This window comes from Aplysia californica, unplaced genomic scaffold, assembly GCF_000002075.1.
Source record: "Aplysia californica isolate F4 #8 unplaced genomic scaffold, AplCal3.0 scaffold00703, whole genome shotgun sequence".
Classification (NCBI taxonomy): domain Eukaryota; kingdom Metazoa; phylum Mollusca; class Gastropoda; order Aplysiida; family Aplysiidae; genus Aplysia; species Aplysia californica.
The window spans coordinates 45859-70013 of record NW_004797973.1 but is presented as its reverse complement, the minus strand read 5'-3'; the positions used below and the strand labels follow the sequence as shown (position 1 = coordinate 70013).

At 37.9% G+C, this 24155-nt stretch overlaps 1 protein-coding gene across 1 annotated transcript; it reads left to right on the top strand.

Annotated features, from left to right (window-relative positions):
- The first annotated feature begins 2717 nt into the window (after nt 1-2717).
- LOC101855825 (glycosylphosphatidylinositol anchor attachment 1 protein) lies at nt 2718-19486 on the top strand. Its single transcript, XM_005108601.3, has 14 exons — nt 2718-2783; nt 5409-5584; nt 6839-6926; nt 7886-7991; nt 9065-9227; nt 10178-10279; nt 11044-11243; nt 12022-12242; nt 13276-13429; nt 13934-14027; nt 14460-14533; nt 15376-15575; nt 16991-17164; nt 18382-19486. Exons 2-14 carry the CDS (start codon nt 5413-5415, stop codon nt 18638-18640), a joined length of 2007 nt encoding a protein of 668 aa, XP_005108658.1. The 5' UTR covers nt 2718-2783; nt 5409-5412; the 3' UTR covers nt 18641-19486.
- The last annotated feature ends 4669 nt before the right edge of the window (nt 19487-24155 follow it).

The following is a 24155-nucleotide window of genomic DNA, read 5'->3' as shown; positions in this document are numbered from 1 at the left end:
TTGTTCTTCTAAGAAGTTCTCAACATTCTCCTAAGAAACCCACATTTCTGTTGCTTCTATTTGGATTTCACTGTCTTTAGGGACTGTCCAGCTTTCACAGACGTATAGAAAAACTGACCCCGCCTAGCCTTTTAAAACTTTCATTTTGGTAGTCTCTGGGATGTCTCTCATTAAAATTTAATCCAAACTGTCTTTAGCAATTGCAATTCTTCGTTTTATTTCTGTTAAACATTTGGCATCAGATGTAATTATAGTTCTATATCTCATACATTTGAACGGTTTAATAATAATGTTTGATCCTTTCACCTTTACTTCTGAGTAAATAATTAAGATTGATTGCTTTTTATATAATTATTGCCATGTATTTTGTTTTCTTAACTTTCAACAATAACCTTTTACATTCACTTTCCGTTACAACAGTATCTAGAAGCAATTTAAGGTTATTTTCTGAATCTGCTATTAAAACTGAGTCATCGGCGTATCTTGTGTTATTCATATATTCGCAGTTCACTTTGAGACCTGGACCTTCTTCCATATTTCTTAGGATTGTTTCAATGTATTATACATGTTAGAGGTATTAGGCTACCCATGACATCAGAATACACTACACAATAACATATTTTTTTAATTCAAATAGGTGGCTTTGAAAAAACAAACTTTTCTGAAAATGTTTTCCTCTTACTTGTTGCTTTCCCCGAACCGCCTTAGCTAAAACTCCGTGTCATGAGATACAATGTACGTGCCGTATGATTTGTGAACCAACGCTCGTAGAAAAAAATCGTCTAAGTGAAAGTAGTATTAATAACAGGCGAAAGCTCTCTTGATGAAAAAAAAGGGATTGAACCCTGGGCTACTACATGTATAAGTTATGTTTCTCATCAAATAGTCCATCTAGGTCTGTATATTTCAAGTCGGTGTCTCTACTCGATGGGAATGAGGAGGAGTGAAGATGTTATTTTGAAACACTTTATAGCTTCATTACACTTACATTTACTTACACTTAGTCTTACACTTGCGATGTCAAATTCATAATTGTTTCTGCATCTATCTGTCTTGAAAAGGTTATTTCACACTACACCCACTATGTCTGTAGTCTTGACTTTTTGTGTAATTTAATATTGCTTGTCACTTTTGGCCTTCCCATGTCAGATTTCACTCATATAACTATGTCACATTTGAACCTGCTATGTCAACTTTTAATTATTTTTTTTACTTGGGGGGGGTAAGTGTTTTGCGGTGGTCGCAAATGGATAAGGTCAAGAGTGCGCGGGACACACCAGACATTTTCAGTTGGTAGGAAATGGAAGTCATCAGAGGTGTGGCTGAAACACAGCAGTAAGAACTAAGGAGTCAAGGAAATTCAGTAGAAAGGCTGCAGAAAGAGCCTGGAGCCCAGAGGAGGGGTAAAAAGAGGTAAGGGGGTGGGGTGGAAAATGGAGACGAAAGCAGACGACACAACATTATTAATTACTAGGAAAGGATGTGAAAGGAGAAAATTTTCTGTTACCATCCGGATTCGAACCCGAGGCCTATTGAATGAAAGGCGAACACCTGAACCACAAGGCCACGAGAACTCCCATGTTCACTTTTGAGGGGCAGATATTAGGCCTTATACTATTCTACAACAACATGAGCAACAGCAATTGTGCAAACATCATGTTAAGATTTTTTTCGCCCTCTAAATGAAGCACAATGTAGCCTTTTATTTAATTAAATTGAATGAATGAATGAATGAATGAATGAATTTATTTATTTATTTATTTATTTATTTATTTACTTTAGAAAGGGGAAAAGGGGGGGGGGGGTTGGTGGCTGTATTTACGAGCATCGGTTGTTGTTGTTATCGATCCAGTACGAGCATCGGTCATAATTGTTAAATGCTCTTCTCTCTGACTCTCTGGTCATTGTGAAGACGATAAACGAAGGGAAATAATACTATTCTAGTGACATAGCCATAGCATAATATAGGCCAACTAATTACAAAAGTGTTACCTTCTAAAAGGAAGCCCTGTTCTGAGGGAAAACCCAGCCCTGTTCCTGTGCTTTTGACTACATAGCTATGAAAAAGTGTAAGGGACGTAACTATGATATTTTAATGAACTACACAATACATTTGGTGGCTACTTCCCTTGCTTCAATGAAAACGGGGAAAACTGACTATAGTCCGATCATACGCTGAAGAGAGAGGGGGAGAGAGAGAGAGAGAGAGAGAGAGAGAGAGAGAGAGAGAGAGAGAGAGAGAGAGAGAGAGAGAGAGAGTTAGAGAGAGAGAGGGAGAGAGAGAGAGAGAGAGAGAGAGAGAGAGAGAGAGAGAGAGAGAGAGAGAGAGAGAGAGAGAGAGAGAGAGAGAGAGAGAGAGAGAGAGGAGAAAGTGAAAACAAGGAAGCTGTTAGTCAGTTATTAACCTAAAACCCCTTTTGCATGTTAAACAGGCCAGCTCCTCTTTGGGGGGGGGGGGGGGTGGAAGTGTAGATAGAGTTAGAACTTCATGATAGCATCTTAATTCATGTTTTATTTCAATTTTAAAACTATTTTCTTATTTTTGGTTGATAAATTTTATTTAACATTTTTAAAATACTTGTCTTTAATTTCGTGTTTTCTTACGAACAATACTATATAATAAGTGAGACGTTAAACTTCGTAAGAATAAAATAATAATTAATTTATAATAAACGAACGAACGAAACGATGAATATCAAAGGCACTCGCATGCGCAATAAATGTAAATAAAGAAGTAGTACTTCCTGTCCTGTGTGCATCGTTCTGCTGAATAAAAGCAACCGGTAAGGCCCCATAGCCCCATAGATCTTGAGCTCTAGAACTAAATCTAGATCTATAGAAATTGTGTCGTGAGCCAACAGCACAGGCACCAAGTGGCAGTGTCTTAGAGCTGGTCTGGCAATTTAATTCAAGAGTTAGATTAGACTCTAGAGTCTCAGACAAGGGCTGTCCTTCGTAACGAGCGACCACTATGAGCATGAGACAGAGCAGAATTGAGGCCTTGGGGTAGGGATAGTGGTAAGGGTAGGATTAGGTCTAGGCCTCTTCTTTATTGTGTTTGATGGGGTGGTCGCTCGTTACGGAAGTCCTTCCAATTTTTGGGCTCTAGATTTAGATCTACTTACTACAGTCGAACCTGCCCTGACAGCCACCTCTTTAAGACAGCCACCTGTAGATCTACAAACGGCCACTTTCCATTCCCGGCACTACTTGGATATGGTGGTCCTGACTTTGGTGACAGGGAAATATAACCCAGAGAAAATCTAGAATCTAGTTTTGACCCCAACAACGATTACTTCTAAGTCTAAACGATTACTTTTTTTTTCGCGTGCCGATATGGAGAGACAGACTTTCAAACCTTTGCCAAACATCAAATTGTGGTCAAATTCAGAGGGACATGCTTCCCTGAAACACCCCATGTTGTTGTTTTTTTTAAGTAAGGGGGGGCAACCCCCCTTGCCTTGTGAGAAACAAGTGAATTTTACTGCTCATTTTGTAGGCTAGATTAGATTTGGATCTAGGGTACTGATAAAACATACATTGATACGGACTATTTAAATCAGTATTGATATTTCAGTAGGCCTACACAAAAATCGGGACCACATCCAAGTAGTGCCAATTTTTGCAGGCAGAATCATCACTCCTTCATGAGTTTTATAAATCTAGGGGTGTTCAGGTGGGCATACCTCCATGTGCTTTGAAAAAACTGGCGGGGTGAGATGCCTAGACACTGACTTGCAATGCATGAAGTGATACTCATGGATAAAAAAAATTTGGAACCAAATTAAAAATTTGATTGGAGCTGAGGTCTGCAGGATGGTACGATGGGTGGGTGAGTTGGATGGCAGGGTGTGGGCGGATGCAAATAGTATGCAGTGGAAGGAGTCACCCCGTCCACTCGCTCGCTAAACGAAGTAATGTCTCTGCGTCCGATGCGTAGCGAGTAACGAACGAATTTTCACAAGCAGACTGCTCGTTACCTGTCCGCTCGTTTGCGTGTAGTACCACCGAACCATTCGTTACTCATGGACGCTGATTTAGCAAGCCTGACCCAACTCTAGTGGAAAGTCATTCATATTGCCCCAACAGTCAACAAAATGCATGGTTTTAGTTCAAATTCGAAAATGGCAGGAATTTCATTTTCAGATTTCCCGGTCAGGAAAACACTATAGTATAGTTTAAAAAATGAATGAAAATGAAAATTTTTTTTTGTAAACAGGAGAGAGCCAGGAAATCAAAGGGCTGCCCATAATTATAGATTTGGAGGAATCTTAAAGGTTTTTTTACCCCTCTTTTAAATTTTCAATTTTACAAAAGTACAATCGTAACTCTCAGCCCGTGATTCCAGTTTTTTTTTTTTTATTTGCCATTCGACTACCCCAACACATCCTCACCTTCCCATTGTTTAAGTTAGAAAAAGTCAGATCCGAACAACCTATGTTATTAGGTCACTTGAAGCTTAATTTTACACTCTCTGTGCACTGAGCCCTTGTACTGTAGTCAACCAGTAACACTTTTCCCTTTAGAAGAATGTTTGCTTGGAATGAGGCCGACATTAGTTTGACAAGGTGTTAAAAAATTCTTGCACCTCCGGCCATAGATGTGTTGTTGATGATGGCCTAGACCAGTGAGAGGATTAATTTTTTTTTTTTCAATGGATAAAATTTGATACTTGAAACAATCAGCTGCGATGCGTGGCATGTAGTGCAGTGAATATACAGTTAAGATAAAAAATTTGTGACGCATCCTGTTGGTTTCTTTTGTTTGTGCAAAAGTCAAGCCAACAGCCAATAAAGTAACACCACCAACCCCCCCACCCCCCTCTTTTTCCTAACTGGACAACGATTACCCTACCAAGACCTCTTTCTTTCTTAAATGCCTATAAGTTGTTTACGTTGCACTTATATCCTATAATCCCTGTCCTTGAGACTGATTCCCCAGGAAAAGGCACTGTCTATGATGACCATGTTAGGATTTTTATCTTGCATTTCCGTTCATTTCTTCTTCCTGGTTCTGTCGTCTTTAAAAATACAAAAATCACTATGAAAATGGTTAGAAAATTCAGGAGGAAAGCGAGGGAAAAAACCCCCCCCAATTTTTTTCTTTCTCCTTGATGAGTGGGAACCCTGATTATGGGATTGATGGTGATGAATAATTGTAATAAAAATAAAAATGAGGACTTTTATTTTGACTCTGGCTGTTTTTCTTATATTTTTATGCTTCTTTTTTATGTGACAATTATAGCTTGTGATAAAAGAAGCTAATAAAGCGGGCCACAGATTTTTCTCGTTTAAATCTGGCCATATTGTTGGTTTTTTGCCTCCAAAAGTAGTCAAATTTATGTCTAAATGTTCATTTCTATTATATTATGTAATTATGCCTTGTTTTTTTATTTTTAATGTTTGCAGCAAAATGGGTCTTCTCAGCAATGAAAAGCAGAGGAATAGACTGGTGAAGTTCTTGCAAAACCATCATGCTAAGCTGTCTGCTTTGATGTACATTGTGGGACTGGCCTGGTTTCTTGCTTTAGCCTACCAACCTTTCAATGCTGGAACTTACTTTTCGGAAAACGCTTTGTTGCCAGGTAATTCAATTTTTAATTTATAAATTTTACTACGAACTGAAATTGAAAAGAGGAGAAGAGGGTAGCATGATTTATTTTCAAGGTGATAGGAGATGGAAGAAGTAGAACTTGTGTCTTTACTTTTTGCTGTTCATATGTGTTACAGTTACACTAAACACTGACTCTGTGATCATGTAAGTGAAGAGAATCAGGGAGCCATTTCATCTTCATCTGACTTGTGATTTTTAAAGGATTAACTTGAAAGACTTGACATTTGGTGCCAAATAAGTCAGTGTCAAATAAAAGAAAGAGTACAGTTATTCTACTGAAGAAAAAAAAACCCATCCACAAGGAATGAAAAGTAATGACTAAATGATAATTGACCATTTCTAAGACCGTCTCTGATTTTTTCTGATGTTCACCAGACACCCTAGCACTGAAGGTCCTGTCCAGTGATATTTTTTTTTTTAAGTGCTAAATCTTAAGTTGCTGAGCTTGTACATTTTGTTTGCCATGTTCTTTAACATTTACAGTACCGAAGGCTCATATATTGTAGTGAAAAACCCTCAAGTACCGCTCCAGTTTAGAATTTTTTTGAATTAAAAAAACTATGGCAGCCCAAGGAACACTCTTTAAAAATGATAGAGGTTCATCAACCACTGAGCTATCATATAGAGTGACTTCCTTTGGTATTTACTTCGGTATAGTGCGTCCATTCGTCAATTGATTATGTTTAGTGTGCCTAGTCACGTCGGTGACTAAAGTCTTCAGCGGTAGTGAGCACATACTACGGCCTGGTGATTTAAGTCACCGACGGTACTGTAAGTGTTAAGTTGGCTCAAATTCTGTTTTGGATTGCCTGCTTGACTGGTTTTCTTTGATCGGGTCATATGAAGTATTGCCAATGGAGGGTTGTATTAGATCCAGTAAGGATTGAAAAGATGTTACCTCTGTGGTCCGTTTGTCATAGGATTGTGCTAGGCTGGTGGAGTGTCCAAAAAACTACTGTGGTTCAAGTTAAAAAATACTCAGTAGTGCATCACATGCTTAGTAGTTCAACACAAGAAGAAAAAACTGCATCCTTTTATGGATTTGAAAATTTGTGGATTACTGTGTAAAGAATATATTATAGAAGAGAGATAAATTGTTTGATTTTTTCCCCTTTCTTATAAAGAAACCAATTGTTTTTTGTAAGGTGTGTTGTTTGTTACTTCAAATAATTGCACATCAGTTTTGATAACCTCATTTCATATATATAATTTGAATTTGTTTCAGGTCTGGTGGAATCTGAGCTTCCACATGTGTTGACCAAGGCATTTAATTTGAAAGATGAAGTCAAAGCTGAGATGAACAAAGATCAAAAGTAAGTGTGGATTTTAGTCTGTACTTTTGAAGTCAACCGTAGTACATGTACACATTGGACGTAGCTTTGTCGAATACTTTAAATTTAATGGCCCCTTAATTTGTGTTTCTACCCTTGTCAAGCCGCAGCATGTTCGGATGATGCAGTGCCTGTTAGATGGATACCGGCATCTTATTATTTTTTTTTCTGTGGTAAAAGATTGCCAGGAAAGGGAACAATGTTCTTGTGAAACTGAAACTTAGTCAGTTTTGTTTTTTCAATGTTTCTTTATCTTGTGATTCCTATCTCCCTTTAAAAACAATACAAGTCCAAATGCCAAGCAAGCAAAGATGAAAGTGTTTGTGAATGACAAACTTGAAGATGATGTTGTTTTTTCTTTTGTGAATGAGGTGGTAATGAATTATTTCCATTCAAATGAAATATTCAGTCCAGAAATGTTTATTTTTCTGTAATGGCAAGAGTAAAAGTAAAATAATCCTTGGGTCTGATCTACTGTATTCCGTTACCTAAGAATTACAAAGTTTTATCTGCTTATAAAAATCTTTACATAAAAATTTTGCAATATGTCAAGCTTTTTCTAATGTAATTCTTTGAATATCTTGATGACGACTCAGAATATTCTTATGATTTTGGTAGAGCAGAGAGAGCATTTGATTTCTGTTCTCATAGCCTTAGTAACTCAAGATGGCCTAAAATGTCAGATGGAAATTTGTAATTCTGATATAGCAATAAGTGTACTTTTGATAGCAAAGAGAAAATGGAGGATATTATTATTTATTGCATGCATGAGGCTTTCCTGAAGTCTCACAGGTTCATTTATGAGGGCTTGTATGCATAAACATAGTTGTGATCAGGAAAAGTTTGGGTTTCTATAAGTTATTCTATGTTTAAAAAGATGTTTTACATTATGAGTGACAGTTTTGTTAGCTGTTTAATACACATTTTGTTTTTGTCTCCAGGGTTGCTCCTCAGAGTTGGATATTTGAAAAATTTAGAGCTCTGGGTCTGGACACATACCGTCATAATTTTTCCGTTATTTATCCTTTCAAAAGTATATCTAAAAAGGTATGTATTACCTATGTGTCCCTGTCCTTAATAACTGTCAGTTTTTAGAACACAATGATTTTTACCTGGGAACTATCATTGTGCTAGTAACCGCCCGATTCTCTTATTTTTTCTCTTTTTGTTTTTTAATTTCGGCATGTTGTTCCTAACTCTTTATCTCCGGCCAGCGCTGGGCTTTGACATCAAATTACTTTTTGGCAATTGCCGAAAACAGGTCTCTTTTACCAGGATTCCATTCGTTAGATGTACTATCAAAATAGATTTTCTTGTTTTGATTTAATGACCAATTCACTGGCCTATATGTTACTTTTAGATTTTGTACCCAAAAGAGGGCCCGGCATACCCGGCATAGTGGGTTTACACCTCCCCCCCCTCCCCCCCACCGTAGCATGGCCTATAATCTGTCCAAAGTGCTGTAAAACTCAACTTGACGTTAAATAACTTTAAGTATCTGCTCAGCTAATTGTGTTGACTCTTTTCCTCCTTTTAATTCACTGTCCTCCCTCATTTTGGGAGTTTCAGAGAAATTTCTCCTCCTTTAGTGAGTAGAAATACATAGCTTCATTTCTTTGTGTAAACTAAATGGTACTTTGTGTGCTGCTAGAGAGCACCAGTTGTACATCTTTCTTTTCCCTTTTACTCTGATGTTTCTGTCTGACTGTCTGTCTTGCTTATTCCCTCCTGTAAATGACAATATAAAAATATGTCTATGTGCTTTTTTTTTTACTCCCAACAAAACCAGCAAATGGTACTTTAAATTTATTTTTATTCCACTTGGATTCTCTGGTGTTGTGCTCCCCACCATCTTATGTTCAAATGATTGAAGAACTCCTCCGGTTCAAATCTGTCATGGTTACACTGTTGTTTTTCCCAGTTGTTAATGGTGACCACTTATTATGAGGATCTGGTTTGGTGGCTGGTCAGGTCACCTGTAGCCAGTAGCTCCTTTTGTGATTAAAAATTAAAATCTCACCCGTAGCTATAACGATGGTAGATGAGATCAGTAAAATCTTCCATGGTAAAAAGTCAGCACAAAGAAGTTTAGCTTCAATGTGTATTTCATGTTTTCCCAGGTTGTACAAGGGGAGAATGTCTTCGCCATTTTGCGAGCACGTCGGGCTGCTAGCACTGAGGCTCTCGTCTTGTCAGTTCCCTTGAGACCTCTTGCCAACAAAGCAAAACCACAGACAGGCGGGGGTATTGCTCTAGCACTGGCTCTGGCCTCAGAGTTCAAGCGTAAGTCAGCTGGGATTTTTCAGTATATGATTATATATGTAGGAAAGAATTGTCTGACAATTATGCAGAATGTGGTCTTGCTTCCTTCAGCAGATATTTTTTTTCCCCGCAGTACTAACTGTGGGTCAAATCATGCGGTCATAATGTTATTTGATAGTCCCCATCATATCTTTCAGTCTGTGTGGGTCCTATTAAAACCTTTTTCATATTTGTACTTGGACTTTCTACTGTTTTATAGTGAAAGATGTTTTGACAAAACAATATAAGTTCATTTTAATGTATCATTTTAATCTTTTGCTGTTGTTTTTTTTTAAAGTGGATACAAATGAGAACATAAATATTAGGTTACTTTAAACTTTGGGTACATTAGATAAGTGTTTGTTAATTATCAAAATAGATTGTTACATAAATACTTTGAATAAACCGTTTTTGTGGAAAATGTAGTCATCATTTTTTAATGTACTAAGTTGAATAAAATGTCAGCAACAAATTTCTGTCACTTTATTTCTGTATACAGTCCAACCCGCTCGAACCGCCCCCTGTATATCAGACAATCACCTATACAAACGGCCGCTTCCCTTTTCCCCCTGTGTGTTTTCTTTAACATTACAGTGACACTGTAAGGCATCCCCTGTCGAAGAGGACTTCATTTCTCCCTGACAATGGATGACAGTTTTAATACTGACAATATATGCCCGCTGTCCAAAGGTTTTGATTTAGTTTTTGTATGAGTTTACCGTCTTACAACATGTATACAAGAAGATCATCTCGGAGGCTGAGCTTGCCTTGTTGAAAGAGTGAAGAAGACTGGAAAAATGTAGAAATGAAACACATTCATAAGATTATAAAAGTTCATGTGGGCTTTTTCCACCATGAAACGGATCGCACGTCCCTCTGGGAGCCTTTGATGTGTAAGTATTTCTTGTTTAACACAAAGTATTTTATTTCAGAGAAAGCATATTGGTCCAAAGACGTGATCTTTCTCTTCACGGACTATGATGAGGTCGGAACCACAGCATGGTTGGATGCCTACCATGAGTCAAAATCTGAATGTGAGTCTTGTTGATTCTTTTTGACTTGTAGAGTTAATTTTTTGTGCATTTTAATATCTTTAAGATGACCACTGTTGTAACAGCCGTCAATTGTAGTCCCCAAATGTATTCATTGACTCTTTCAATCCCGTGACCGAGATATCTTGGTCAGCTTGCGGGCTGCGTTCAACCCCACAACCAAGATAACTCGGTTTTATAGTTTTGTTCCGTATACTAGTTAGTTCATTTCGGAAAACGATCTCAAATTTTATATAAGGTCAATATATTATTTCCCTTCCCAATTCTGCCTAGAGGAGAGCTGGAATTTTGTTTCTACCGTCATTACACTAGGAGAAATAGCGCTTTTTATGGAGATACTTTCAGCAGGTTTGTTCACACTGGTCAGCTGAACATGTCTCGCTATCGATTCTCTTGGCCTTTCTCACACATACATTTTTTTTATTCATGAAAGTATTCAACAGTAATTATTATACATGACATACTCTACAATACATAGATCAAAACATTTACAAGCATATTTTGAATATCAATGTAGGCTTACTCTTGCTCATTCCCCCATGAAAAAAAAATAATAAGCCCCCGAAATGCCGAATTTGTACAACACTCCAAAGCAAACCTATCATGGCCAGAGATTACACCTCGCGTTTCCTTTTTCCGTTGCGTTTTTGTCATTTTCCTATTTAATAATAATCTTTTCACAACTTTAAGTTCAGTCGGAGACCACAGAAATTTAGTCTTTTTTAAAAATTTCAATCATATTGCAGACATTGTAAGTGAACATCTGGAGGGTCGCAGTGGTCCCATCCAGGCAGCCATCAACCTGGAGCTGCCACTGGAGAAGGTGAGCTACTACAACCTCAAGCTGGAGGGTCTCAATGGTCAGCTGCCTAACCTGGATCTGGTCAACCTGGTGGTCAAGCTGTGCCGCAAGGAGAGGGGCCAGGTCACCTTGCATCACACCATGGTATGGCCAGAGCTGTTGTTATGTTCATTTGTTTATAGATGGCATATTTTCGGCACCTCTCAAAAGTTTTTCACTGTTTCATTCTTTTATTGTCATGATCAATTTAAAAAAAAAAAGCAATGTATGTCCTTGTCTTCTTTATTTTGTTTTTAAATTTTTGTTTCAATCAAATTCCAAGATAAAGAAATAAAAGGAGATGGATTCTTTCTCCCCCCCCCCCTTCTTGTAATTGAACAGATTTGAGATGTCCTGTTTCCGTATGATTTTTATGTAAATGAGAGGTTCTGTCCTCTTTTCTTTGTGTGTGTGTGTAGTTCATCATACTCAAAGAAAAGAATTCCTTTATGATCCAAGGACATTTTTCAAAATATCTTTCTACCCTCATACTCATTTGAAGTATCCCAAAACATTAAATCTAATCACTCGATGTTTGCAATGCTCAAAGTTTGTTTTTTTATGGTTAGAGCTGAGGAGCCTCCGATAATCTTTTCAAAATATTCCAGCCTCGGACTGGAGATTTATTTTTCCCCATGTTTCCAAATGTATTTGTATGGCAATCAAAGAAAATAGTGTAATAAATGGGTACATTGACAGAGTGCATTTGCTGCCACTTTTCTTGTGGCATGATAAAGTGACTCTCGCAAATTAAGAAAAAATTACTTTTTGTTTTAGCGTTGTTGGTTGTTTTGTTTTGGGGTTTTTTTTTGGGGGGGGTAGTATTATGAAGTCCCTAGTGAGAAGTAGCACTCTAAATAAATTGTTGTATATGTCCATTTAGGAACCAAAACTTCGTAGTTACTACGGTGAGGGAAATGGCGAGTCTTTCCAGGAGTACAAGACTGCCCTTACTACCATGATGCGGATGATGTGGTACCAGGCTAGTGGTGCTCCCTCTGGAAACCACGGATTGTTCCATAGGTTCCACATTGAGGCTTTAACTCTCGAGGGAGTGAAAGACAAGAAGAGTACAAGAATTCATGATCTGACAGCCTCAGCGAGGTATTTATTTTTACTCAGCTCATTTAGTTTGAGCTCGTCAATTTTTGGGCATGTGGAGTTATTGGTATCATTGTAAAGTTTATTCATTTGCCTTGTTTTGGATGAAAAGAATCTCCATCTATCTTGGGTAGAAACGGAAATATTTGTGATTGATGGGGGCCACCTTGTTACTGAGGTAAAATTAGCGAGAAAATGGCCACTTCAATAGCTTGAGAGTCGTTCAAAACTGAAAATGTAAATTTATTTTGCACCTTAAATCAACGTTTTTCCATAAACTTCGCATCGAAATGTGTTTTTAAATAGGTAAAAAGGGTGTTGAGCCAAAAATACAAACATTCAATAAGACTTGCAAACCAGCAGAAAAATGCTTGTTTCATCAATTTAATTGTTTTGACAGGTGTCTGATTTCACCATGATGCCTCCCATATATGGAATAGATTTTTGTTGATGGTGTCTGGAGTGTAAAGTTTCACTGACTTTTTTCAGCCCTGAATATTACTTCAGTAACAAAAAATTATTTTAAATGAATTTAATTAATTTAAAAGTTTCAAAACTTGTTTTGGAAAAATTCAACAGACTGGTTTGAAGAGCCGTTGTTTCTCACCATGCATGCAAAATGACAATTTATTTCCTTTGAAAATAAGTGAAATATTAACTTATTTGACACATCAAGGAATTTCAATATGGATGCTGTTTCCATGGCAACGAATCTTTAAAATAAAATAATAAACATTGTACTTTTGTAAAATTCACACTATTTTACATAAGTGAAATGGTCAAATGTGGCCCACAAATAAGCAAGATAACCCTCAGCTACCACCGCCTCTTAATTGTCTCAGGACCAAGATTGAACCTGTACGATTTTCACAAAGGCATTTCTTGTCTTATGAAAGGCTTGAGTAGATCAGCTTTTTCTTGCTCCGTGAACCAGTCTGCATACCTCTACCCTCATAACATTAAACAAGGTCTGGACACGTGCTAAATGGTTTGCTTTTCATGTTTCAAATTTTTGTGTGTCTTTTCTTGCCTGCAGAATCATTGAAGGAGTGTTTAGAAGCTTGAACAACTTGATGGAACGATTTCATCAGTCCTTCTTCTTCTACATCCTTCCTTCAACCAACCGCTACGTATCTATCGGCATGTACATGCCACCATTTGGTCTGATGGCTGCAGCAGGACTCATCACAATATCCTTTTTTTTTCTGTGACCTTGTCACAGATTTGTTTTGGTCGTGGAAAAATAGTAGAAAAACAATTTGTCTCTTTTCTTACCAAGATTTTTCAACCTCAAGGGGAAAATTGTTCACCTGTTGTCATCAATACGTTAAGTGTCCTAGATCTAGAAGAGGAACATTAAGTCTGATTCTGTTAGTTACAGTTTTCCTATTTTATGGATGTGCGAGATGAAACAGGATCTTGGGGGCTTTTTCTAAGGTTTTGGGAAAACGTTACTTAAACTAAAGCTTGTCAGACTTGTCTGCTTATTAGTTTACATTTCAGTTTGAACCTTTATTATCTGTCATCCATTATTTACTTTTTTTCAAACTTTGTTCTCCTAATGTTGGTGTAACACTGAGTTTTTTCTGACTCTCTAGGATTTTTTACCTTCAAAGTTTTGTTTATTATTATTGTTTACTTCTGACTGTCTAAGTTGGTAGATTACATTGAAAATTGACCTTGACTCTCTCTATGGCATTGCGCTGTGGCTGATCTCAGGTGATGAAGCTGCTGCAAATGCTGTGGAAAAAGAGAAAGAGGCTGACCCTGCTGGTACTAGTTTGGATGGTAGGATGTTTTTTATTTTGTTCAGGAATAATTGAAGCATCACTCAGTTTGATAGTGAAGCAAAGAATCATCGGAGCATAAAATTTTCTATTGAACTTAATCTACTAACATGCATCTTTTCTGTCTTTTGGAATTGAAAGACTTGCTCATTAACGAACTTGCCAGGTTATTTTTAAAATCTTTTCTTTGTCGGGGCACATTCATAATAAATTCATTTAAAAGCATACGTTTGTGTGTTGTTTGCTCACGGGAGAGAGAAGGTAAAAGAAAGAGAGACCCTATTTATTCATGCATTTTTTGTTATTTATGAATAAGCCTATTTGTTCATATTGTGACGAAGTGACATTGATTTTTGTATGATAAGGAGAGAAAGCAGGAGAAAATAAAAGAGAAAAAGCGATTTATGAAATCAAGTTTTGTCTGTTCCTTCAGGTAGTGAAAAAAGCAAAACAAAAGCTGATGCTGACAAGTCGGAGCAGGATGCAGAGGAGGAAGATGATGAGATGGTAAGTGATAATCTCATGATTTTTCAAGCATTGCTATTTTTGCTCTGACATTCTGTAAACTTCAGGTCTACTCATCCGTGTCTTCTGTATCACAAGGTTCAACTTACTGATTACCAGCCATTTTGGTTGAATGAACCTAAGGGACCAGCCTTTTGAAGGATATTTTTTAAAGTCATACTGTCACTACTTATGCAAAGATGCTTACAAAATTTAGCATTCTAGACATACATACAAATAAAGTTTGTAATGAAAGAAACAGAAAGGAATAATGGAGTTATGACTTTTCGGTTTGAATCTATTTTTTCACATTATTTTTCAGACGTCTCATTTAACGGTGTATATGTATATTTATTTAAGGATTGCACCCTGTGGTAAAATTAAAGAATATTCTCCCCCAACCCAAATTAGAATGTGCTTGATACAATGCGCTGATCTCTGTCACTCTGGGGTCACAGTTATGTCGTATAGGAAGAGGAAACAGCTGGCTGTCATGGTCATGATGCTTGAAGGCTGGGGATTTATACTCTATTTTTATGCTCTTTTTTTGTTTGATTAGGAACATTGCAGGTCGGTGATTTTGAGGCTGTCAGACTATTGTTGTAAACCTATTGGCTGCTCATTTTAAATCGCCAAGCAACACCTGCATCACACATCTTTTAGGGTGTCATTATCAGGAAGCTCATAGTATTTGATATCCAGATAAAACATGAACAAGTGTCGGTACCACATATTTTTCTTTTATATTTTTCTTGTTTCAAGTTCTACTCAACCCTTTTAAGAGTTTTTCTCTTTCAAGCGCTACAATATAATTATAAGATTTTTACTCTATATTTTCCACCCAGGACCCCATCTCCACCACAGGTATTTTGACAGTGATACCAGTGATTTTGGTCTGCTTGCTGCTGGGCTGGCTGGCCTACCAGGGCCCCGAGCTGCTGACTCGCATCATGCCCAAGTTCCGCATCCACACAGAGGACATGGTGCTTTACAGCATGCTGGCCATCTACACGGCCGCACTCATGTACCCAAAACTCATGACCAGGTCTGCTGTTTTCTGAACTCGCCTGCTAAGGCTCAGGGGTTGTTTGTTTTATATGGTTTTTCTACAGGATATTTTGTCTATTCTGAACGCAATATGCGTCATTTCGAATGCTAAGCTCTCTGTCCCTCCTGTAGGATTCCAGGAAGTTACAAAATATGCTAGGAAGATTGAGGAAAATAATTGTTCTGTGAGGTTCAATCTCACACTTCCTTATGACTGGTCAAGCTTGTAATGTACAGCACCCCAGAGACTGGCGAGGAGAAGTGTCCTGTAGGTTGCTCTACTGCGTTTTATTTTGTACTGTGTGAGAGAAAACTCATGGGGTGAACGGACAGCAAGAGATCTTCAGTGGAAGAACCCCCTTCAAGCAAGTGTTTCGGCCTTAAATACCTGACACTCTAAGGGGGCCGGGCCACACTTGTGTCATGACTCCCAAGCGCTCTCCTGCCTTTTTTTTTCTCTTGGTCCTGATTGAGGGTTGAGCCTAAGCGGCTTTTGGGCTTCTCCGGTTCTTCAGTCCGTAAATCTGTGTGCGATGAAACGAAGTTTCCAGTGGAAATAGAAAATGCGAAGATGTATATATCTATTAGACTTTTGGATGAATTTCCTTACTTCTTTCCTGTTCCATTTTTAAGTATTTTCCTTCTAGCACATTCTGTCTCAGTCACCTACACATGATGGAGAAAACAAGAGATCTAGTAATTATCTTACAGATCACAGGCCTTAAAATGCATCCAGAGAAGACCAAGACACTAAGGATCAGATTGCCTTCAGCAGAACACCTTGAGAGGAAGTTGATCTATTCTTATCTTTTAAGTGTAATAACAAATGTCGTTAAAGTCGTTGTCTCTGACGTTACTTTTCCACAGGGATAGTTAAGAACAGTAGGAATATCTCATCAAATTTTTTCTTTCCCTGCTTGCGAAGATTTGTCATCAGTTTTGTTGCCTCTGACATATAACAACAAATCTCCTCCTCTCCTCTTGACTCTCTGCTTTCCTCAGTGTGTCCCGCAGGTCCACGACTGTCCATTCTCAGATGTTATCCTCCCATCTCTCCTTATACCGGGTGCCCATTGGCACGACCGGGTCAAGTTGGTTTGCTTGCCAGATTTAGGACGCAAAGCGGCTGTCGTGGCATAAACCAATCACTCGACGCGTTTGTTTTCATGCAACAGTTTGGGTGATAGACCCTACCTGATCCCATCCGTAATGGGCTCCTGGTATTTTGTCTGCCTCTCCTTCATCTTCCCTGTGCCGTGCCTTGTAGAATGGTTATAGCCAGGCCTGAAAACGGGTGACATGGCCATACCATTTTAGCTTGCTTTACTTGACCAATGATAGGAAGTGCTTACATAGAGCTTTTGTCTTCAAATTTTGCATTCGTCTGATAATAGAATTATGTCTTCTTTGCAGGAAATCTGGTAACCCCAATCGGCTCATCGTGGACTGGCGTTTGCTCAAGTCAATTGGTCTAATCAGCCAAAGTTTGGCCTTAGCCAGCATCTCTCTTACCAACATCTCGCAAGCATTTTTCCTCACAGCCTTCATGGTTCCAGTCACCACTTTTGTCAGGCCTAGCTCATACAGGTGAGGCACAATGTCAGTGAGTCACTGTATTTGTTTACTTCTTTGAGACCATGACAGCTGCATTTGGATTTGGCCAACAACATTCACAAAGGTCCGCAGTACTGCGACCCTAATAATTATGATCGGCAGTATCAAGGAGGAAGGCAAATTTTTTAGTGCATATTCTTTCTTACTGAGAGAAATGCTTTTGGAGTGCCACTTAAATATTATACCTTATGTAGTGCTGTGTAGAGTCGAAATTTAAAATTCTCTCAACTCTTCATGTTGCCATGGAAACGACAGCCATATTAGATTTTTTGCTTTTTCATGGGAAGGGTAGAATTTTCTTTATAATTTTTTTTTTGCATGATAAGTCTAATTTTTCTGTTCAGTCCCCTAGTAGACATGTTGCCATAGGTCACTGACGGGATAGAATATATCTGTGAGAATTTTTTAAGGTGGCAGTGCAACTCAAAACTCGAATGATAAAAAATGGGTGAGGGATCGGGATGGATAAGTTAGACCATAATAAAAATGCAATAATAGCTAGTACCCCATATCTAATTCTTTAGTGACTGGTGCAACATTTTGAAGTAGATCTACATACATGCCAAATTTGAAGAAAACATCTTAATAGACTAAAAAAATGATTAAGAAAATAGTGACCGGAAAATGCAGAAAAAACAGTTGTTGGTGTGGGTGGTTAGTACACATACGGATTTAGATAATTTGGCTAATTATTTGATCAAACTGACAAGAGCTGCATTGCTTGATTATTCAATAATTGCAACATTTTCCTACTTCTGCTATGGTCCTATCACATCATATGGTCTCATCATTATTTAGGCAGAGGTTTGCTAATAATATCAAGCAAAATTGTTTACGTGGCTTCTAGATGGATGCCCTTTGGAGTAATACATGACAATGCAAGCTCATGAAACAGCATTGCCATACGCCAATTTGCAATGATGTGTTTGTGAAATTATTTGTTGATGATATCATTAGGCTACGGGGTGTGATGTGTATTTGTGGCTTCCAACCTATTGAGTGTTTCATTTGTAATATGCTATGGTAACCCAAATTTTCTCTTGCTGGTAAATAAAGGCATTTATTCCATATGACCTCTACTAAGGCTGATGACAGCGTGCTTCTCAACTGTTTTTATATTATTATGAGATGCTAAATAAAGTTTGCTCTCTGACATGAATTTTTTTTTTCTGTTGCTACCTTCTCCCCAGATTCCTGCGTTGGGTGCAAATGTTTGCCCTGGTCCTGGTCTCTCCTCTAATGCTCATGTTCCTAGTGGGCTTCATCACTGTGTGGCCACAGCCGGACGTGTTCAGTCTGTTCCTGGAGGCTTTCAACTCTACCAAGGAGCTTATCTTCCTCAGCGTCATGGACAATTATCTCTTCAATGCCTGGACTGAGTCCGTCATCACCGCCATTGTCTTTCCTATTTGGCTTTTCTTTTGGGCCATTCCCTGGGCGGAACCTTAGGAAATGTGAAAGTTTGTCTCTTTGTCTGCGTCATCAACAGTTACACCGGTGGAACCACGAGCCTGTCTCTATTTCATTACCATCGTGCAGTTTGTGGTCCCTGGCAGTAACTTGTGCTTTGAGAAATAAAGTACTTTGTCAGAGCTGTGAGCTGAATTGACTTCTCATACTATGGGCTCACCGTTTGAATATTTTATTTTTACAGCCAAAGTGTGTCACAAGCCTCACATATCCATAGTTTCAACGTGCATAAAATAAGGACATTTATTGGTTCTTCTGTGGGTTTAAAAAAAAAAATAGTTATGAAAACAAATACTTTTATTGCTTTCTTCAGCAAAAGTTGATCACCTATCTTCCTCTTTAGAATACTTTTTCATTATTTTGATGCTTAGCTGATTTTACTTCTGAGCTTTGAAAGCAGGAAACATTATTGATCACAACGGACTTTTTAAACTTTTGTCACAGAGACTAGGACACGAATTCAATCTAAAACGTTATATATTTTTCAGTAAAACTTCACCTCCACTTTTATGTTTTCATGCTTTTTCAAGCTACTGTTTCTAAGTTGAAGTTCTAAATTCCTACCAATAGGTACATTTCCATCTGAAGGGCAGTCGATTAATTGCTTATGATTTGTAACTGTTATAGCTTTGCACTGCCTTATACATTGTTTTATGTAATAGAAATGCAAATAAGTGGAGTCTGCTCACTTAAACCAAACACAGTTAATCCAAAAACAGCCTTAACCTTTAAAACCCTATACCGCTGGTAACTGCTGGTCGACTTTATCGTTTAATTCCCAGTGCTAGAAACAGGGGATGTAACTCCAGATGACTCTGTTGCAAGCAGAAAGTACCGATAATGTCATGAGAGCAGTTCTACACCGAAAGTTTGGAAATTTTGCGATTTTTAAAGAAAAATTAGTCACTTTTGGCTGCCAGGCCCTTCAGACCGCAAAATTTTTGACATTTTTTATCCTAACCAGACCCCAATAATGATCTCCCAGTCGGATATATCAATAAATATGACCGTTGAAAACGATTGCAATGTTCCGCATAACATCGATGATGATTTTGACGATAGTGGAATTGGCAGGGGATCACCATTAAAGCTACCAGAGGCTAGATCTACGGCTGGGTCTAATGATACTTTGACTGAAGTGGAGTCGGGGATCACACACAAGACTTAACTCATAGAGTTGGTCCTAAAAACCAGTGTTTTAACCTTTTACCCTTTTGTTCAGACTGTGCATTCATATATATATAAATAACATTTTCAAACTTCAGTAAAATCTAACAACAAAGACACAGTAAAGAAAATAATGAACCAACCTAATTTTTTCTAGTATCTCAATTTTAATTCAGGATTCTAGGGAGGTATGAAAAAAAAGAATTCAGGGTTTTAAGGGTTAAACCGTATGAAAATAGAACTGATTTTTTTCTTAACTATTTGAACAACCTCCCTAAACCCAAAACACAGTGAAACCCCCCAAAATCCAGCGGTCCTGTGGATATCAGATTAAACGGACTCCGCTGTTGTTCTTTGTTTTTAAAGGGTTTTTTGTTCAAAATCTAAAGTCATTATATGTTGCTTGCTATCTGTGAATAGTACTTGTGCTGTACCATGTAATTCCGAACATGACATGTTTCTAGTTCTGGAACTAGTCGTGAGTTGTCCGAATCTTGATGTTACAGAAGATGCCGCAGGAAATTTTAATTTACCAATATTTGGGTGTTTAATTTAGTTGTAACGGCCACTTGCAGAACTGTTGGCATAAAAGCAAATTATGCATCTATTATTTCAATGTTAGAATACTTACGTATTAAAGACCTTGGTTATTTATATCTACTATATTATTATATTGAAGCATACTTTTCCTTGCTCAGAATGTTTCCACCTATAAGGCTGTATGTGTGCTCCAGATTTCAAACTAAGTTGGGAGAAGGGTATGTATGTTACTGTTTTGAGAGCTTTTGCATGTTGCTTTGACTTTGAACACCGACAGTTTGGCCGAATCGAATGTGATGTTTCTCTATGCGGGAGTGGAGATGCGCTGTATTTATGTGTTATCCCGTGAGCTATTGATGCAGTACTTACTTTTTGCCCTGATACTTTTCTTTCATGATAGAAGAGAGTTCCCATCAGAAAGGTTTGTGGTCTGTGTTCATTTGAATAGTCAAAATTGTGGCACCGTGCTATTGTTTAAACTGAATGAATGGGTCCTGTAGACTGGAGCAGAGTGCTTGATCGGTTTAGGAGAGTTATGGGAGATGTAAATTGAACATTTGAGCAGTGCAGTCTTGGATGTTATCTTCACACCGTTTCACTGTTTGAGTTGAGTAAGCAGACTGCAACATTTGTATGGGTGGAAGGCAACAACAGTTAGTTTTGTTTACTTTTTAGATTTCTACTGTTTTTATTTCTATTGTAATTTTATCCAACATTAAATTGATGTTGCATTCCTCATTACTTGAACAGATTCTTGATTCGCCTCGCATATATATTATATCAAGATCATGTCTTTTTGCCTCAACATCCATGTGTTTTAGGGGGGAGGGGGTATTATTAGTAGGTTTAATGCAGGAAATTACGGGGGTTATTTGTCCTTGATCTAGCTATCTGTGATTTTGCTGGTATTTGTCCTTTCATTGTATTGATTCTGTATTTATTTTTTTCCCAACACATCAGGAAGTTCTCTAGGGTGGTGCTCTGTGTCCGTCTCACTTTTTCCAATCTAAATGACCATTATTGTGTCGATGTGCTTCTCTTTTCTCGAAGCTCAAAAGCTCAAATTCTATTCACTATTAACACATAAGTGGAAGTGAACTAGTATAGTTTTGCTTGGTCTATGGGTGCTCTGGTGTCTGTGTGGTTTGATCTTTCTTTCTTATCAAACATCCATTATGCTTAACTCTTTTTCGTATCTTTGTATGATATTCTCTAGAAGAAACACCTCTTATCTTTGGCACTTTTTATGACCTCTTTGTGTTGCCAATGTCATAAAACTCTTATCGAAACTAAAACTAAAATCTAGCTTGGTGAATTTTTAGCACCTTTCAGGACTAACAAAGAAAATATTCACTTTAAGGAATTTTTCTGAACAACCCTATCTGATTTTCTATATCTAATCCACAGTCTCCAAACATAAATTTTGCAAAGGTAAACACATCGCTTGTTTGTTTGCAAGTCACTTGTTTGTTACAACTATGATTATTTCAAATTTCAATCTTGTAAGTGAACACATTTTTTTTCACGGAGCATTGCTTTGAGCTATGGTCTTCACTGACCTGCCAGCCACGGGATGGCTGTTGCGAAGATGTTTATCAGTGGTTATTGTTTAGGTAGCTCTGGGATTCACAGTAAGGGTAAATCATTCCTACTTTGAGGACTCTACATTAGTACTTTTCTCTCTTTGTGTAAAGTCAACATGTAATCTTTTAATCATGTTGATGTGTTCCCCAATCTGATCACCAAAGGCACAGTTTTCAGCTTCTGTCATTCCATACCCATAATCACCTTATCATGTTACTTTGCTGGACGCTAGCCACCACACGTTGCCTACAAACCGTCTTAAGAAATTGGCAGTCAAAACAATGTGCTGGACAATCTGATAAAAGAGTGTGTTATTTTCACTGGAATGTGGATTGATAATTGTGTGTATAATTGTATTTATTCATTATGTCCTTTTCCAGTTACTGCTTTGGCATTTGTGGTGTAATGGTTGGATTTCATTATGTGTTAAAAAAATAACCCATGACAATTCCCATGCCGGGGAAGATATTCTAGCGAATGCCTCCGTCTTTTTGCTGAAATGTAGTGTCCCACACTGATCTTGTTGGCCCTGACAGGCACAACTGAAGCATCCCAACAATCAACCAGTAGCCTTTATTGAGGATGCAATCCTTGACTAAGATGTTGTCAGTTTCAGATGCTGTGTTCAAATCATTTGTACTGCTGTTGTCTTATCCAGACTGCCTAACTCCTCCTTATATAATCTTTTGGAAGGAGGAGTTCTGGACACAAGAAGAACAAATTTTCCACAGAGTGCCATACAGCTCTGTCAAATCCCATGAGTGTATCTCGGTTTTGTGTAGCTGTGACTGGAGCAGGAGGTAGTAATTATCTCTCACCCTCCTTCCCCTGTGTCCCTCCCTCTCTTTCTTCCTCTTTTCTTATCTTTCCCCCTCCCTCCCATGCCCATTCTGAGGCAAGGAGAAAAATAAAATTAATGTATCCTCTACCCCGAAGATATATTTGCATATTTTGCTGTATTGCGTTAAACAGTATTTTAGTTCTCTAAGTTTGTTGTGACTGAAGTTGTTACTGTGTGAGAAAAAATAATCATGATAATTTGATCATGTTTTTCTTTGCAAACCCACTCCAGTTAGATTGCAGTACTCAGGGGATTTACATTGCGGAAGCTGGACATTGGTACTGGCTGAAAATGAGTTTTTTTAAAATCTTTTCTTATAAAGAATGACGCAGATAGAAACAGTTTGGGATTCTCTTTTAAAAATATATTAAAACAACAATGTATTAGGGAAATTTGTTTTATGTGGACTTCACTGTGTTTTCCTGTCATCCACTGTCCTTTTTTTGTGTTTTAGAAGCAGTCTTGCAAATGAGGGACGGATGGGTCAGGAGTATGCTGTGTCTACTGTCCTGCTCCTTCGTACTCCTTTGTTTTGCCATGTTAACCTTTCATTGAAATGGGTTTACTTTGATGTATAATGACGCCATGTGCTATGTTCGTCCATACATTATCAGATAAAGTCCAAGCCCTAAGATTAATACTGAGAGAGAGAGAGAGGAGGGAGATGGGAGGAGAAAGAGAGGAGGGAGAGAGTGAGAGAAATTTTCTGTAAGTGTAAGTCGTTTGTTTGCTGAAGGTGTTTTTTTAAATTTTGTCTACTGTTGTATATGTACATATTTTATGAATGTTTTATAAAGTGTCTGTTGAGACGACTGACTGTACTTGTTTTGTCTTATTTTTTGTTGTAATCTGTTTCTGCATAACAGCAATAAATTAAGATAAAAGAATTGTGAACAAAACGGAGTCAACATAAAAAAAGAGAATGACTGAAAAAGTGCAATACAATTGCAAACTGGGTTCTAAACTTTATACTTTTTAAAGGCTCTCGCAAAAACTTGAAACGTCGAGTTATAAAAAATTATTCTGTGGACTATCATTGCAGTGCTGACCAGTACAAGTGTGTGTAGTAAGTGTTTGGCTTTGGCCTTTTCATTTGCTTTGCTGCACGCTGTATGTCATCATAGATAACGTGTGCACGCACTCTCTGTACTGTATGTGATAGGCACATTGCAATGTGTTCAAGCACTTCCACGAGCTTACCTGCCTTGGTTGCTGTGTTGATAAGAAGCTTGACCTCTACAAACAGAAGTTTCTAACTCCCAGTCCGGTCCTCATTAATCTTTTCTTCGCTCTTCTTCCTGTCGGTGAAGTGAGTGGCATACTCTCTCTCTCTCTCTCTCTCTCTCTCTCTCTCTCTCTCTC

Bases quoted from the DNA above. Each gene is read 5' to 3' on its own strand.
- LOC101855825 (XM_005108601.3), top strand. From the start codon at position 5,413: ATGGGTCTTCTCAGCAATGAAAAGCAGAGGAATAGACTGGTGAAGTTC. The intron at 11,244-12,021 runs GTATGGCCAGAG...ATGTCCATTTAG, and splicing joins TCACCTTGCATCACACCATG to GAACCAAAACTTCGTAGTTA. The intron at 14,028-14,459 runs GTAGGATGTTTT...CTGTTCCTTCAG, and splicing joins TGCTGGTACTAGTTTGGATG to GTAGTGAAAAAAGCAAAACA.